This window comes from Pholcus phalangioides, unplaced genomic scaffold, assembly GCF_987345545.1.
Source record: "Pholcus phalangioides strain wild (caught in Gottingen) unplaced genomic scaffold, Ppha-v1.0 ptg000007l_1, whole genome shotgun sequence".
NCBI classification, from domain to species: Eukaryota; Metazoa; Arthropoda; class Arachnida; order Araneae; family Pholcidae; genus Pholcus; species Pholcus phalangioides.
Genome location: NW_028301600.1, coordinates 38,130,500 through 38,147,043, shown reverse-complemented (window position 1 = coordinate 38,147,043; position 16,544 = coordinate 38,130,500). Strand labels below are relative to the sequence as shown.

The 16,544-nt window shown below is 36.0% G+C and overlaps 1 protein-coding gene across 1 annotated transcript in view; it reads right to left on the bottom strand.

The window, feature by feature from the left end:
• Nucleotides 1-16,544, bottom strand: part of cv-c (RhoGTPase activating protein) — a 222,300-nt gene that overhangs the window by 136,312 nt on the left and 69,444 nt on the right. The window contains exon 3 of the mRNA XM_089233140.1: nt 12,878-14,656. Coding sequence (XP_089089266.1) covers nt 12,878-14,656 — 1,779 coding nt within the window. The remainder of the gene's footprint in view (nt 1-12,877; nt 14,657-16,544) is intronic.

Genomic DNA, 16,544 nt, shown 5'->3' with positions numbered 1-16,544 from the left:
ATATTATGTTATGTAATGTAACACATTCACACTCATACCATATTCAGTCATGAAATAATATTCAAACAATAAGAAAAAGTTTCATTTCTAACATTCCTGAAAAACCTTTTATAACCTCATCACACAAAACTGTAAACACTTACATAATATTTCAGGATTAAAATAGATTTTACTCAAGAAAATTACAGAATCTCATCATCAATTTCTCTAAATTATAAGAATTAAAATTCCATGTAGAGTATATATGTAATAATTTAAAGTGTGTATATATATATAATATTTTAGGATATAATATTTCATATATATAATATAATATTTACACATGTCACATATGTGACATATGTAATCTCTTCGCTCCAAAAGTATGCATATGTTAATCTTAATTTAAGGTATTAAATCGTTTTTAGAATGATTCTTTTTCAAGATAACATCTGAGGTACACAATATATGACTTCAGGTCTTAGTAAAGATATTGACTCAAAAAATCAATTGAATAATTAATTTTCTTGTTTGAAGCGGCAATTTCACATACAACAAACATAAATTAATGAATAAAAAAATTTCTTTTCTGTAATAGTTTTATCTCAGGTGTGAAGAGGGGTAAAAATACTATTATTTTTAGAGGTTGTTATGCACTTTTATGCAAAACTGCAATTGTCTAGAGGGGGGGGGGGGAGTTTTCCTCACATTCTATTTAAATAGAATATTTTTCATAAATTTCTCCTCCTGAAAAGCATATTTTCTTCCAAGTTGAGCAAAAGTCGAATGAACTCACTAGCTCGCCAAATCTCGCCAAATCTTGCGGAGACGTATATTTCAGTTAAAACTTCATAAAACACAATTTCAATCATTTATTGCCAAAAATTCTATTAAAACATTTAATAATGATTCATGACATTTGAATTTTACCAAAACTTGGAACTTTAATTGAATTAAATCCAAAATGGAGTCGTTAAAAACTGAGATTACGTCAGAAATCCATTGAATCGTCAATTTAATATTCCAATTTTTAATTTATAAGAAGGGGAATAAGCAAAAAAGTATTCCCTTGTGAAAGGATACTGGTCTCCCTTTCCTAAACCGCTCAGAACATAGGAAAGCTGCGCAAGTGTTGGCCATTCTAATCAAAAATAAGGCAGCGCGTGTAGATCGCCATACGAGTAGCCATAAGGAAAGCATTGCCAGCGAGATTCCCTGACCAGCCTTTCGACTGGAGTCACGTGACTCCAGATCTTTGCTTCACATTGTAACCCCTCGCGCGCACTCTATAGTATTATTACTCTGTGGGTTTTCCTTATCTTTAAACTATCTATGTTTTATTCCCTTTCTTCTCCGAGCATAAAATGTCAGGGTCAAACTTAAGCCCGTAGCCAGAAATTTCGTTCGGGGGGGAGGAACCAAAGTGATAGAACAATAGATTTGGTCATCTTTTTCCCCTTTTTTTGGGGTCATCTTCTCACATTTCAGGAGGGGGGACCAGACCCTCAAGTCCCCCCCCCTCCATCCCTCCCGCTACAGCCTTGGTCAAACTCACTGAATGACGGATTTTGTCAATTTCTTTGGGGAAAACAAAAAAAAAAAAAGGAAGGAGGGCAAGCCGAGTTCGGTCATTGTAATGGATTGAATGGTATTTACCGGTCAGTATATTGAATAAAAAATAACATGGTGGAGAAATATTTGGGTCGTATCGGTCGCTATAATGGATCAATGAATCATTGCTATAGCGGACGGTTGTTATAACGAGCGTCGACTGTATAACCTGTCGAAATTTTTCTCCTCTGGATATTTCAATGGGTTAATTGCTTCTTCAATCTGTTACAAAAAATTATTGCGTTCATACTTGAAGGGAGAGAAACCAAAAAAAATTAAATTTTAAAATTGCATTTCAGATTGCTTAGGGAAATGAAATTAGCAAAACATTACTGCCTTAGGAAAATTTCCCTTCTTATCTCATCACACTCTCATCGTTTTAACAGCAGATGATCTGCAACCAGAGCGCCTTGGGTCTTTGATTTTATTTCTCAGCTTTACAATTGTTTTCAAAGTTTACAGAGATATTCCATTATTTTGCAAGATAAACTTTCGTCATTAATAAATTAATAAATAATTAAAGCTCTTTCTTAACAAATTCTTTAAAATTTTCAATTTTATCTTTTAGAGGAAGTGTCTTTCGTTTCCTCGACATTATGAACGGCGGATTTGACACATTCAGCAAGAAAAGCGCCACAATGAAATAAAATTTTACTGGAAATGATGGAAATAACTGATACAGTACTGAGTGTGTGTACCGTACCGTATATGTCTCTTATTTGGAGACCTGTACCCTGAAAATGCTTACAATGTGTGTGGACACTCTAACACTCTTTGTGGGGATAACGCTAAAAACACTGTAAGGCCGGGATTACACTATAAAAGTTTGATAAAAGTAATTTTATAACACTTGTAAAATGCCACCAATAAGATTATCAGTTTCATTTGCTCGAATGTAACCTATGAACTTTATTGGTTGAATTTTTTGAGTTTTATACAAGGGATTTTATCAAACTTTTATAGTGTAATACCGGCCTAAGAAAAAATTCTGGAAGGAAATAGGGTTGTCTTTCAAACAATTGGTACCCGTTTCTTTGGCGATTGCTGCGTCTTCATATTTTAGGAAATGAGCAATAAACAAAGCCATTTGAATGTCCACTCTAAATGGTCATCATCCAGCTCAATGCCTATTTTCGTACGTCAGCAATCACCCTAAAATGTATGGCTTTTGTGGTGAAAATATGCAAGAAGAACCGTTCCAGCAACGCGTTCCCACTGTCTATAGAAATTGTCCTCATTTGTTGGATATAAATGACGTTTTTTTAAAAAGATTTGAAGTTCGAGTCGAAGTGAAAAAGTTGAATAATTGAAGTTTCACGTCGAATAAATGAATCATTTCAACATCAAAATGTATAGGAACATTGCGACTAAAAACGGTCAAACGTCATATAAATGTGTAAGTCGTATAAATGAGTGACGTATAAACGAGGTTCCACTATAGCAAGGACTTCATAAATAAAATACACATTAAAAGATGCCATTAAAGAAATTAATAATACATAATGTATGCTACAGGAAATACAATTTATTATTATTATTTTTTTATCGACACTTCAATCATGTTCTTCCTTGTATATCATGAAATTCTAGCCTGGAGATAGAACAACAAGGGATCATGAAAATAAGGAGAGTCAAAAGAACACTTGATGGTTAACTTGAGGTCGTTGTTTTGAGAAGGACGTAGGAGTGGCATCAAATCTACATTCAATTGAGAGCTTCCAGACAAATAATATATAATAATAATATCAGGAATCTTAAATCCCACAGGTGTGAGAAGAACATTTGGAGAGATTTCACCATTTCCTTTTGACGTCAAATCAATTACGGCATACAAGACCCGTCAAGCTCTTGGTGGCAAAATACATTAAATTAGATAATAAAAAAGTTCGAGGAAAATTCGTAGCTTTAAATGAATAAATTTTCGCGATATCCTGTCTGGAAAAATACCGGCCATTACTCAATGAAAGGGTTGCGAGAAAAAATATTATCATTTCCTATATTTTTCATATTATTTTTGTTTTCCTTTCAGATTTTAAGGCTTCAAGATAACATTTTTCTTTCCTCATGTTGTGTAGAGATCCAGACTAATACGAAAGGCCACATGCGCACCACGAGAAACTTATTTTTCAAGTTATTTCTACTGCTTAATCTTCTAAATTCTTTTCATTTTTTTTTATAAATTATTAGTACACTCATACCCCGACTTACGTTACCCCGATTTACGTGATTTCGAAGTTACGCGATTTACCATAGAAATTCTTGGTTCTTGAATTCAACACAATGTTTTAATTATGATGTTATTATCAAGTAAAAATACAGCAGGGTGGTAACTATCGGCAGTCCAATCATAACATGCGCGATTCCTTGGGAAAAAATAACATGGAAAAATATTTTTTGACTAATAATAATTAAGGAGTTATAGCACTTTAGAAATTAATTACGTTACTTCATAATCCTGCGAAATTCACCAAACGTATAACTTGGCGTTTTTGATTTGAAGGTTGTAATAATCTATTAACCCTAAGAGAAATCAAAGGAAGTTAAAAACAAGTTTTTTTCTTTTTTTTGCATTCGCGTGAGCGCTTTTTAAATTTTTACGCGGTTGTTATTACGCTTTTAAAATTTTTACGGCATCTCGTTTATGATCGATATTTTAGATCGCGTTATCACACGCAACAGAAACTCTCGGCATTTCGCACTTATGTAGCAAGAGCATTTAACAACTGCTCAGATCGGAACGCATTATACCGTGAACTAGAAACCATCAGAGCAATTGCTAAAGACAGGAGGTTCAACACCGAAATCGTTGACGAAATTAGTAGAAAATTCATGAAACCCAACAAGAGGAACTACTTTAGAAAATATCACAGAGAGGCCACTTAAAAAGAAAGTGTAGTTGTACCCTACTCCCCAATAGTCTCACTCAAGATCAAACTAATTTTCTCAAAAAGATTAACCTAACAGCCATATAGATGTGCCTGCTAAAAACTTGAAAAAAAAAAAAGTTTCAAACCCCCTAAAGATGCTGTACCACGGAATAAACAGTGGGACATTTATTATACATTCCATGTGGTGATTGCCCTCATGTTTACTTAGGACAGACAAGGAGACCCATAAAAACTAGATTAAATGAGCACACTACGTTGTGTTAAATATCAAGAATGTGAAAAATCAACCATGGCCGCTCACTGCTGACAAGAGGGCCATAGATTCAAATTTCAGGAAGTGGAAGTTTTCCACAAAGTAAAGTCCACGGCTGATTTACACTTACGAAGGCACATATATTCGGCCTTCGGAATGAATTACGAAGTCGCGTGAAAATCTTTATTGCAAAAATGTAAATTTATTAACATGTCATCACGATAAAAATCAGTTGCAGTCCAGTGGTTAGGAAGCTGGCTTCTGGCTGTACAGGTATGGGTTCGGGCATGGATGTCTAACTAATGTCGCTAACAAATTTCCTGGACAGAACGTAACGATCTCTTGGGAATACGTGCTGATCACGTTATTATAAAAAAAAAAGACTTCATTACAACATGTAGAATATGGTATGAAAATGTGACTTAATGAATAATCAATAGAAAAAACAGCTCCGAAACAACTAATTATTTTGAATATATCAATTCCTAAAATAATTACTTTTATTAAAAGTTTCTCATTAATCGTTATTATTTTACTGTTTCCACCAGTCACACACACACACACCCCTTCGTTAAACTACCATTTTTACATCTTACATTGAAGCTTTTTACGTGCAAGTTTTGATGAAATTTTAAAATTGCTCCAAAAAATATTGCTCTGTTCAATGGTCAACCTGTGATCTAATTCGAAAAACAAAGTAAAAAAGCGATCGCGCAGTAAATACTATGTACTGTATGCACCATCCCTCAAAAAATTTCATTTAACAGTAAAGGAGAGAAAATTACCAGATTTTAGCAAAAAATCAGCAGCATGTTTAGCATTTGGCTAACACTTTGCAAATCTGGAGATAAATTTGCCAATATAGCGAAACGAAGGAATTACGTAATAACAAGGTTACAATGTCATATTACACGAGCAGGAAAAAGCGCCAATCAAGGCCGAACATGGTTTCTAACGGGATTGAATACTTCTGTTCATTTTCGAAAAGTGACAACCCTCCTGCTGAGGGAGAAATTTATTTTTTTTGGGTGTATGACATAACTGACCGTTAGAAAAATGACACGTCACAACATTTCAAACTCCCTTAATATTCGATCGATCCTTAAAACAAAACACTTTTCCATATTAGTTTCTCACAAGGAATCACGTGTGTAATTATTGGGGGATCGATAGTTACCGTCCTGTACAATGTTCATTCAATCACCACATGCAGTCAAAGCCAGGTTGGTGGTGGGCGAGTAGTGTGGCCACTCCGCTATTGGCAGTGATCGTCGAATATTGGAGATTGGTCGAAAAGAACAACTAGGATCTTCCGGCCTTCAGCCCAAGTCAAAGAAGCCACTTTCCTTCCCGATCTTCCGATCAGTCTGGCCATACAAAGGTCGAAGAACGCTAACAGTCACAACACGCGTTGGCGTATTAAATTACTCTGGAAGCAAATATTCGCCAAGAAACATTGTGCCAGGCTGGGACAGAGTGTAGTCAGCCTATGCCGCTGCTGCTTCTTTGTATCAGGGGAAGGCAAATATTATAAGCAAATACTTGCGAATGACTATTGGGCCAGGTTTGACACAAGTGTGGCCTCGGCTCAAGCTGCACTAATTTTTAAGGTGCTAGAGAAGCAGCTCAAAAGATGGATAACCAAGAAAACTTCTGTACGCACTACACGACCATTCCTCAGATTTCAGATACCGGTGCATAATAGATAATGAGTCAATTAACCCCTTTACGATCAGGGACGTAATATTGCGTCGAAATGCCAGAAGAATAAATTCAATCTAGCTGACTATTTCTTCCTCTATTTTCCTCATTTTGCGAAGCTTTATCAAAACCCTATGAAATAAAGTTGTGTGTGTGCTTTCCCTCCTTTGTTTTCCTGAGCTTTCCTCCTAGTTTTCCACGGTGTCCCCCCCCCCCACATAAAATGTATCTTTCTCAGGACTCGCTTCCATGTACAGTATATAATGGAAGGATTAGAAGGAGAACACGTAGGGGAGGGCGAAAAAGCAAGGTACTGTACATCTCTTATCTCTCTGTAACACTCCCATCTAATTATATACTGTCTGTACTGTTCCTCCCCACCCTTATTGTTTTTCTCTTTCTTTCTTTTCTTCATTTCTTAATTTTTTAACGTGCGAGGAAGGTTACCATATTTATCGCCTATGCGTCTAATACAGATCATTCAAATTTATCGCCAACAGCTTGTACGTGAAATGGTTAAATTACGATGGAAGAATAAACGTCTTGTGAAATAAATGGAAAATGAACGGGCGGAAACTATTCGCGGCAAAATTTCATTATATCAAGTGAACATTTTATATAACTCGATTTTTCCCCATAAAAACAAACTGTGTATAAAATTACATTATTAGAAAGAACTGATTTCCAAATTCGAGTAAATTCTGTATTTTTTAGATCTCGTTCAAAATAAGTGTTAAAATTTTCAAGATTTCTTCTTAATGAGGAAAAATTGGGAGTGGAAGAATGTTTGGGTCCATATGATCATAATCATGTTCTCTATTTAATGTTTGTATCCGAGTTTTTTTGTTTTCAAGCTTGTAGAAAGATCTTGAAAAGTTATTTTACATCAAGAGGACAGTGCATTACAACCTTTAGGACAGTGCAGGCCACTTCATTGGTTTGATAACTCGTCACGGGCCACTAAATTAAGTGATCGGGAAAAGCGCCTAAGTAAAGCTGTAATTAAATAATCTGTAAATGTGTCTCGGGCCACTTTAATGATCTGTAAATATGCTGCGGGACACTTAACTGCTCTGGAACTATGCAGCTCACTCAAGTAATATCTGCAAATATGCCGCGGGCCACTAAAGTGATCTAAAGTTGTGCAGCGGGCCACTTAAAGTATTTCTAAATGCGTCACGGGTCGCTATTAAGTGCTCTAGAACTGTGCTGTGGGAACGCACCGCGGGTCACTTAATGTAATGAAAATGTGAAGAGAGAATGTCACTTGAATGATCTGAAAATGTGCAGAGAGAATGTCACTTGAATGATCTGAAAATGTGCAGAGAGAATGTCACTTGAATGATCTGAAAATGTGGAGAGAGAATGTCACTTGAATGATTTGAAAATGTACCATGGATCGCGTAAATAGTGTGAAACTGTGAATCTAATATATTGAATGTGCGGCGAGTCACTTAAGTAATCTGGAGCTGCGTCGCGAGCCACTTAAGTGTTCTAAAAATGTGCCGCGGTTATCTATAAATAAGTTGAGGGTCACTTGAGTGATCTGGAAATGTACCTCGGGCAACTTGAATGATTGTAATTGTGACGTGAACTATTTAAATGATCTGGGAATATGCCACGGACACTCAACTAATGTGGAACTGCACCGCAGGGCACATAAGTGATCTGAGAAGATAACGCTTGGTTTACATTAGTAACAAAATTAAGTTTGAGGTCGCGGCCGCATCAGATGACTCCAAGGACCACATTTGGACCGTGGGCCATCGGTTGGGCATGTATGTTTTTTACATGGAGAGGTGTATATAGTAATAGTAATATATAATATATATAATATAATAATATAATATATAGTAATATTATATAAAGAATAATATTTTCTATCAACTACTATGGAAAAGATCAATGATCTTAATTATAAGTACTGATACCGCCATCTATTATTCAATGCTGAAACCATACGCAAGAATTGAAAATCTAAAGAACTAAACTGTTTCATGAAATACATCTCATAACTTAAAAATATTTAGAAAAGCGTCATATTTTCAAATTTTGGCCGTCCTTAAATATTTTTATTTGAAGAACCTGTTAGTTTGAACCTGAATAAAGAGACATTTGAATAAAAATGAAGATAAGTTTTACGTTGTGGGTTTATTGTTTTCCTCAATCCCGATAGATGGCAAGACATACGCAGCATTGTTACTAGCCTTTGCGAACAGTTTCCATCTAGTGATACCGAGAAGTCAACGTTTCTATAAGTCACACCTCATTCAAATGAATCGAAAAATACAACTAGGAAATTATTAGAAAGTTCAAAAGATAATTGGAATTATCCGTCTCGAGTTGACTTTTAATCAACTCAAAAAAATAAAAACTAATTAACATTCATATTTCAACAAAAATGGATCCGAGAGAAGTATTTTATTCTTAGTGAGTTATATACCTCATGAAAAAAATAAAAATTCTGAATTTAAATTTTTAAATGGATAAGAAGTAAACCAATGGATATACAGATACTAATGACAATAATCGAAAAGATAATTTTGGAGAAAATGCAGTAAAATGGACAGTACAGCGATTGTAAATAATCCTAATTAACAAGGCAGAAAAGCGGGTTTATATACTCGGTTTATAGCCACTAGATATATCATTCCGGTCGCCTTAACTTGTTTCTGTCAGATTATTCTGGGCTTATTATATAGTCCTGGGCTTCAGGTGCATTGGGGTCCCCATGATGACGAAATTAGGTACGTATTTCAATTGGTATGCTCATATTTTATGTCTACAATAGTTCCCTCACCCTGCAGCAGGGGCTCCTAGACTGGATTCTTTGGTGGACCCAGGCCATGCTTATCACGGAAGTGAATAGTGTGAAAGAACAAAATATGACAAAAATCATTGTCTAACCAGTGACAAGGAATCTTTTACCAATTTCGAAACTAAATTTTGTCTAAGTAATTTCAATGAAACAGAGATGGCAGCACTATCTTCATGGTAACTCGCGGTGCTACATCTATCTCAAATGATCATATATACTGTATATCAGTGGTGTGGCCAACCTTTTTCCAAGCTGTACCACAGTCAAGATTATTTTCGATGCGCGTGCGACTTAAAGTATTTTAACACACAGGTCATACGTTCCATTTTACGGGACACGAGCATCCTTAAGTTCCTGCAAAATATTGTTCGGCTGTCCTCTTATTTTCGCAAAAATGTGGACGATCCTGAGCCTCGTACACATAGGACAGCAACTATGCCCAAGAATAGAAACGCACTGAATAGAAAGTCATAGCATACACTCAACCCGCGGTTTACGAGCTTAATTCGTTCCTAAAGTCCGTTCGTAAACTAAATTTTTCGCTAACCGAAACTATATCTCTCATGAGAATCGATGTAAAATGAAGTGATCCGATCCTGGAACCCCGAAAACTTCTGGTGTTTACAACAACTCCTGTGCACAACGTTGAAACCAATGAAAATCATTAAACTAACACTGAAAAAATAACCATAGGTATGAAATAAATGAAATAAAAACTATGACGGCCATGTTCGTTGTCATCTATAATCTTAAGGCGCGTATACATTAGCGCGCAGACATAGGCGGAGATAGACTTGGAAGTCTGGGGACCTTGGTTATTATTGCTGGGGGAAGGCACGACGTTGATGTCAATTCCTATATACACATATACATTAGATCAATCGATTCCACCTTTCACGCTGGGGGACCCCCATAACCCCCTGTATCACCGCCTATGCGCGCGGATCATGCAATGAAAGCATTCGCAATTGGTTATTCAGTAATTTGTACAGTGGTGTGAAGTTTGTGTACCGACGAGTGGATTAGAACCGCTGCAGGGTACGCTACAAGATCGGCGCGCTAGTGTCATGGGCGGAGATACGGGGGGGGGGGGGCGTGGGGGGCATTGCCCCCCCTCCCAACGTCAAAGGTGGAGTCGACTGATCTAATGTATTTCTCGATTCTCTATATTCGCCCGATGCGTTAACCACTGAACCAACAGCCAAATGATAAAGTATTATACGCGCCGTTAGTGACGAAGCTCTTAAAATCTCTGCCAGCCAAATTCGTCGCTCTGTGAGACACTTGCTGACAAGAATTATGCAATCTTAGGGTAATGAAATAATGTTTTCAGAATTCTTTGAGTGTTGTTAATTCTATACCACATATTGCAAAACATCTTTGAAAAAATTCTTTGGTGTAGAGCTCCTTAAAGTTTAAAATGCCCTATTGATTCATGGGATGGAGAACAGGAGCGATGCTTGAAGGGTGGGAGCATTAATCTGATGAATTTTTATTAACCAACCAAGTCTTCTGTCAATTAAAAAAAATCGACGTGTGTGAGACATCTAAAATATGCTTTTTCGGGACTTGATCCGTTTTTCATGTTTGTAAATGCCGAAGGCTTCAGGCTTGCTTTTCGCCGACTTAGCAAACCAAGCCGTTTGTAAACCGAGGGTTGATTGTATTTTACGAGTGCCTACCATACTAAATATAGGTTTGGCAGCTTACAAGACTAGGGCTGGAACTAGAGGGAGGCAGGAGCAACTGCCCCGAGCGTCAGTTTTAGGTGGGAACAAAGAAAACCGTGTTACAAAATTATCGAATTTTAAAGTAGTGGTACGTGGCCGTAACTAGGATTTTTGCCGCCCGGGCGGCAAAAATCCTAGTTACGACAAGACCATCATTCACAAGAAAAGGATTGTTTAAAAGTTGGACAGAGTTTCTCTCTCTCTTTGATTGAAAAATAGAATATAATTTCTCTAAGTTTTGAAAAGCGTTCACGTACTACTCCTGATACCATGGTGTGACTCGGGTTGGTCACCCTTGACATAAATGAACTAATAGTTAAAAATTTCAAAGTGGGTTTTTAGCGAGCTTGACAAAAATATTTTTATTAAAACGATGAAATAGCCGAATATTATGAAAAAATTATTGTCCCGTAAAATATGGGTCATATGGTCACACTATGTGTAACACACAAATATATTTTTTGACACTTTTATCTACAAGTGAGGATTCTTGTTCCGCAGAGTGAATGCAAACTTTTGGGACACCCTGTATATTGAAGAAATTTTCAAAATTTGTTAAGGGTTCCGCGCGAGCTTTCACGTTGAAAAACCTTGCACTAGTGCCCCCTATAAGCAAATCCAATATTTTAGACAGCGTTTCCCAAACTGATTGATATCACCTCTTAGGGGGCTTACATAGACCTAGGCGTCGGTAGAAGCTCCAGAAAATAAATAGGATAAGCTTAGGGGGAGGGGGGAGGGCGCTATGAATGGAAGAAGTTCATTCAAGAAGTTAGTTCCTTTTTCTTGAAAAAAGGACTCCTATCTAAACACAGGATTGAAGTGATTTAAATAAATTTAGTTCTTTAAAAAAAATCACTGATTTATATAAATCACGTGATTTTTTAAAATTAATCACACGATTTTTTAAAAAACCTGATTTAAACTGCATGATTTTTTCAAAAAACCTGATTTTAACACTACACGATTTTAGAAAATAAACCACTGATTCAAAAATCATGATTTTCATTTTCCTGAAGCACATTTAAACATACTTTTTTTTGCTTTTTGTTTGATCGTAAGAGTGGAAAGGTGAAAGTGGAAAAAAAAAGAGATGCTACGTAGGTGGAAAGGCCGGCCTGATAGGTGGAAAAAATTTCAATTGCTTTGAAAAAAGAGGACTATAGAAAGCCACTCATACAAATTTTAACAGCTTTTGCCTCATCAGCTTCAGTAGGAAGGGTATTTTCTACGTATGGCTTGGTACAATCAGCTTTAAGAAATAGATTGGGGAATGGAAAAGCAGCTAAGCTTGTGTTTCTTTTCAAGAGACTTAATAAAGCAGAAATTTTATACAAATTTTTCCTTCCATGCGTATGAATAAATGTCTATTCCATGTATGACGACGTATTTATTTTAGTATTTATGAGTTCAATATTATCTAAAAAATTGAATTAATATATGTTAGTCTTATTTCTATATTTGGAAAACACGTCAGAATTTGATATTGTTCACTCATATTTTCAAAGACGCAATATTTAAAGTTTAACTGTTAATATAATAAAAATTAGATAATTCTTTATTCCTCACAAGTTTATATTTTAAGCTGAAATTAGAAAAAAAAAATCCTATTTAAAAAAAAAAACCTGATTTAAATTTTAAAAAATCCTGATTTAAATTTTAAAAAATCCTGATTTAAATTTTAAAAAATCCTGATTTAAATTTTAAAAAATCCTGATTTAAATTTAAAAATATCCTGATTTTTATCAAGCTTGTCTAAACACCCTCGTTGAGTCAAATATTTTACGTTCCCAGCCCACAATACAACTTGCAGAGGTTCAAGTTGCAGCAGTTATTGACATGTTAATACATAGTTTTTATTCAGTTATAAATCCAAAAAAAAAAAAAGACAACTCACCACTTGGGACAATGAAGATACTGCAGATGATGACGATGACCTTGGTTTGGAATCGGGTAACCCATCTTGATGACTTTTCCCAGTATCTCTCGGTAACGAGCAGAAATATTCTTGTTCTTTCACACGACTCACTTGTTTGGGCAGAGTGTTATTCGAAGGTGGTCTGTCTGAGCCAACATCCTGCTCAGTGGAGCTTACTGGAACAGCATTATCTGAACCAAAATCAGATGCAGAAAAGAACATATCTGATGATGACTTCGGACTTGATGACTTGGAACCGCATTTTTGGTTGTGTTCAAGAGCCGCTTCATTTACCACGGATTCGTTGTCAGTATTGATACCATTGAAGATTGCGCCTCTCCAAGGCACATCGGCGACAACACATGTCGTAGTAGTGACTGTGGCAAAATCCTCGAATTCCATCGATACCATTGGGACTACTCTTGCTTGTCGATGAATTTCTTTGTCTTTACTATCGAGACCAAAAAGAACTCCATCTGATACGTAGGACACGTTGTTTGCCGTTTTCAAAATTTGATGATTAACTTGTGTTTCAGCATCTCTTTTAGTTTGTTTGTAGATGTTTTTTGCTCCATCTTGGATGGAATATCTCGTTTGTTTGCCATTGGTTTTCAAAGGATGAACTCTAAGAGATGTTTCGTCTTCGAAATCTGGAGGAGGAGGCGTAGGATACTCAATTAAATCTTCCGACTCATCGTAGTTGTAATATTCCGATTTCGATATCAACTTCCTATCAGTACTATACCCTTTATCTAACGTATCGCAAGAACGAAACGATACATCAACAGTATCTTCGTAAGAATCAGGAGTGTCACAAACATGCTCAATTCCACTGTCCGGTGACGGAGACACAAATTTCATATTAAAACCATTAGGCATCGGTGCAAACTTGCAAGAATTCGGTCTGGAGATGGATGTTATTTTGCCATATGCCGTAACATGATCATCATTTCTATCTTCATGCTTGACGTTCAATCCATAATCAAATACTGAGCTGGATTCATCGGCGGATTCATCAAATTCACTAGACAATGTTTTGTCTATAGCGATAACTAAGTCATCAGCCCAAGCGGATAAAGAGTTCACGTCACCACTTGGTGGTCTTGGATACGCCAGATCGGGGTCTTCTGGAAGAGAAGTAGGATAAGAAGAAACCGAAACTGATCGTTGACGAATATATGGTTGATCATTAGTTTTATTGGTAGATTGTCCTTCTTTGAATTCACTCAGTTTTCTTCTTCGTCTCAGAAGTGGACACGTAGATACATTATACGCAGTCCTGCACAGTTTGTTTTTCATAAAAACGGATTCCATGTCTCCTTCTGGAAACGACAAAGATGGACGTAAAACTTTCTGAAACGTTTCATTTCTCGGTGTTGATACACAGTTCTTGCTGCAGTGATTCGTTCCATTCCGAAATTCATAATCCTTCAACCCATTCTGAGAGAGATAATAACTTGTCTCAACACAAGACATAGATTTTTGCAGAGGAACTTTAGGACGTGCGCCTGTAGAATTTTGGTTCAAATCCAGCATGGTACCGTCATAACAAACTCTGTTCGCAATACTTCCAGGAAAATATGTAGAATACTTTGAATTTCTGTCCAAAGAATTATTACAACAGAATACACGGGAGGAAGATGAAAATGCTGGAGGAGGTGGAAGAACACTTTCTCCATTCCTCCATCTACTCGACGAGGCATCACGAGAATTCGCTTCATATTCAACGAGCTCTTCAAAGGCTTTACCAATCTCTTCCTATAACATAAAAGAGAAACAAAACTCGTCAATTTAGCTAATAAAACTGTATGAATTTTTAAGCATTGTTTGTAATGTGATATCTAGAAAAAGATGCATGACAAGTTGCTATTTAGGGAATCGACGGTAGTTATAAATGTTGATGACATCACAACGATGAGTTCCCTAATATATATTGAAATATTGAGGAAAATATAAAATGGAACCGGTTTATAATAACACCTTTATAATAATGACAAAAAGAAAACCCGCCGAATCTCAAAAAGGAAAATATTTCCATATTTATTAATCCATTCATTATTATTCAGTTTTGGTCATTTGTAGTTTTATTTCATAATTACGACTTGGAATTTCGTTTTCCATCAGTGATTTTCTTGATTTCAGCTATTACTTTGGAGAAATTGATTCACATTCACTGTAAGCACTTCATCATTCACTCCAACTACAAACAATTCGCTGACTGAATCGTTGGCAATCATGTTATTTGCACTCTGTATTAAATATCGATGGTACTGGACACCATGTGAAATGCCATATTTAAACCTTGAAATACTTACATTGTGTTGTTTTTATTCTGGGTGGTGTAGTATTATACAACACAGTGTAAAGTGTTGCAGTTATTATAGTTTACTGCGTTTTGGATTCTTCACCTCATTTTTTTCTGCAGATTTTTTTATCTTTGCATACGAGCAGAGATAAATAAGGTTGCCATGAAATTTTCTTTCATAACGGGAAATTCCAGATTAAAACCATGCTAACCAGCGTAATGTAGCCTATGGCAGCTATATTTAGGCTACTTTCATCAACTCATACGCTGTCCATCCGGAATTTTACCGTTTAGTGGAAAAATTTTATTGGAGCTTTGAGCTTTCTCAATCTCTGATTGCATTGTTGTTCATTTCAAAAAAAAAAAAGTGAAATAAATTCAGTAACTATTGTCACTAACATTTATGATACATTGAAACAGTCAGTGCTGTCTTAACGCATGGGCCCACCCGGGAACGGGCAGGGGCCTCAAGAGAAGGGGGGCTTCAGAAAAACGAGAAGTAGTTGAATTTTTCGAGAATTCGCCACGTAAGGCCTCAGAAAAATGACTTGGCCTGGGGGCCCATGATGCTCTTTAGACGACCCTGGACAGTCAAGATATCAATTGTCTTCTTATTCCCACTGTCTTCTCATTGATAGCAATTTTGGTAATCAAATAAATAAAAAAGTGAAGCCATTCGGCACCTTCCAAAAAGTTGAGCAGAATTGGCAGACACTCATTCTTCAACGAATTCAATCTTTTATTTACATACTCGGCATTGCCTTGGGATTACACGCAATGGCGATAGACAGCGGGAATCCTGGACACGACTATCGCCGGCTCCTCAAAATTTCTAGCATTTCTAGAAAAGACCGAATCTTCACTGACAAATCTTTACCAAGTTCTCAATTTAAAACTTACTCAAAAAAGGAAAATTTACCAGAATAACTCAACTATTTCGCATTCCTCACATATTTTTACAAGACATGCAGTAATGACTGCAGAACATTCCTCATATATTTTTATAAGACATCTAGTAATTTACAGCTAAAAAGGCATGAAAGATCAAGATAAATGAAGCGTTAAGGTAATAATAAAACAGTGTTAGTGTTGATGGAATTTTTTTTGGTTTCGTGTCAATGAAAGCAAACAGACTCGATCCAATCAGAGAAGTATTTTATTCTTAGTGAGTTATATACCTCATAGAAGAAATAAAAATTATGAATTTAAATTTTTAAATGGATAACAAGTAAACCAATGGATATACAGATACTAATGACAATAATCGAAAAGATAATTTTGGAGAAAATGCAGTAAAATGGACAGTACAGCGATTGTAAATAATCCTAATTAACAAGGCAG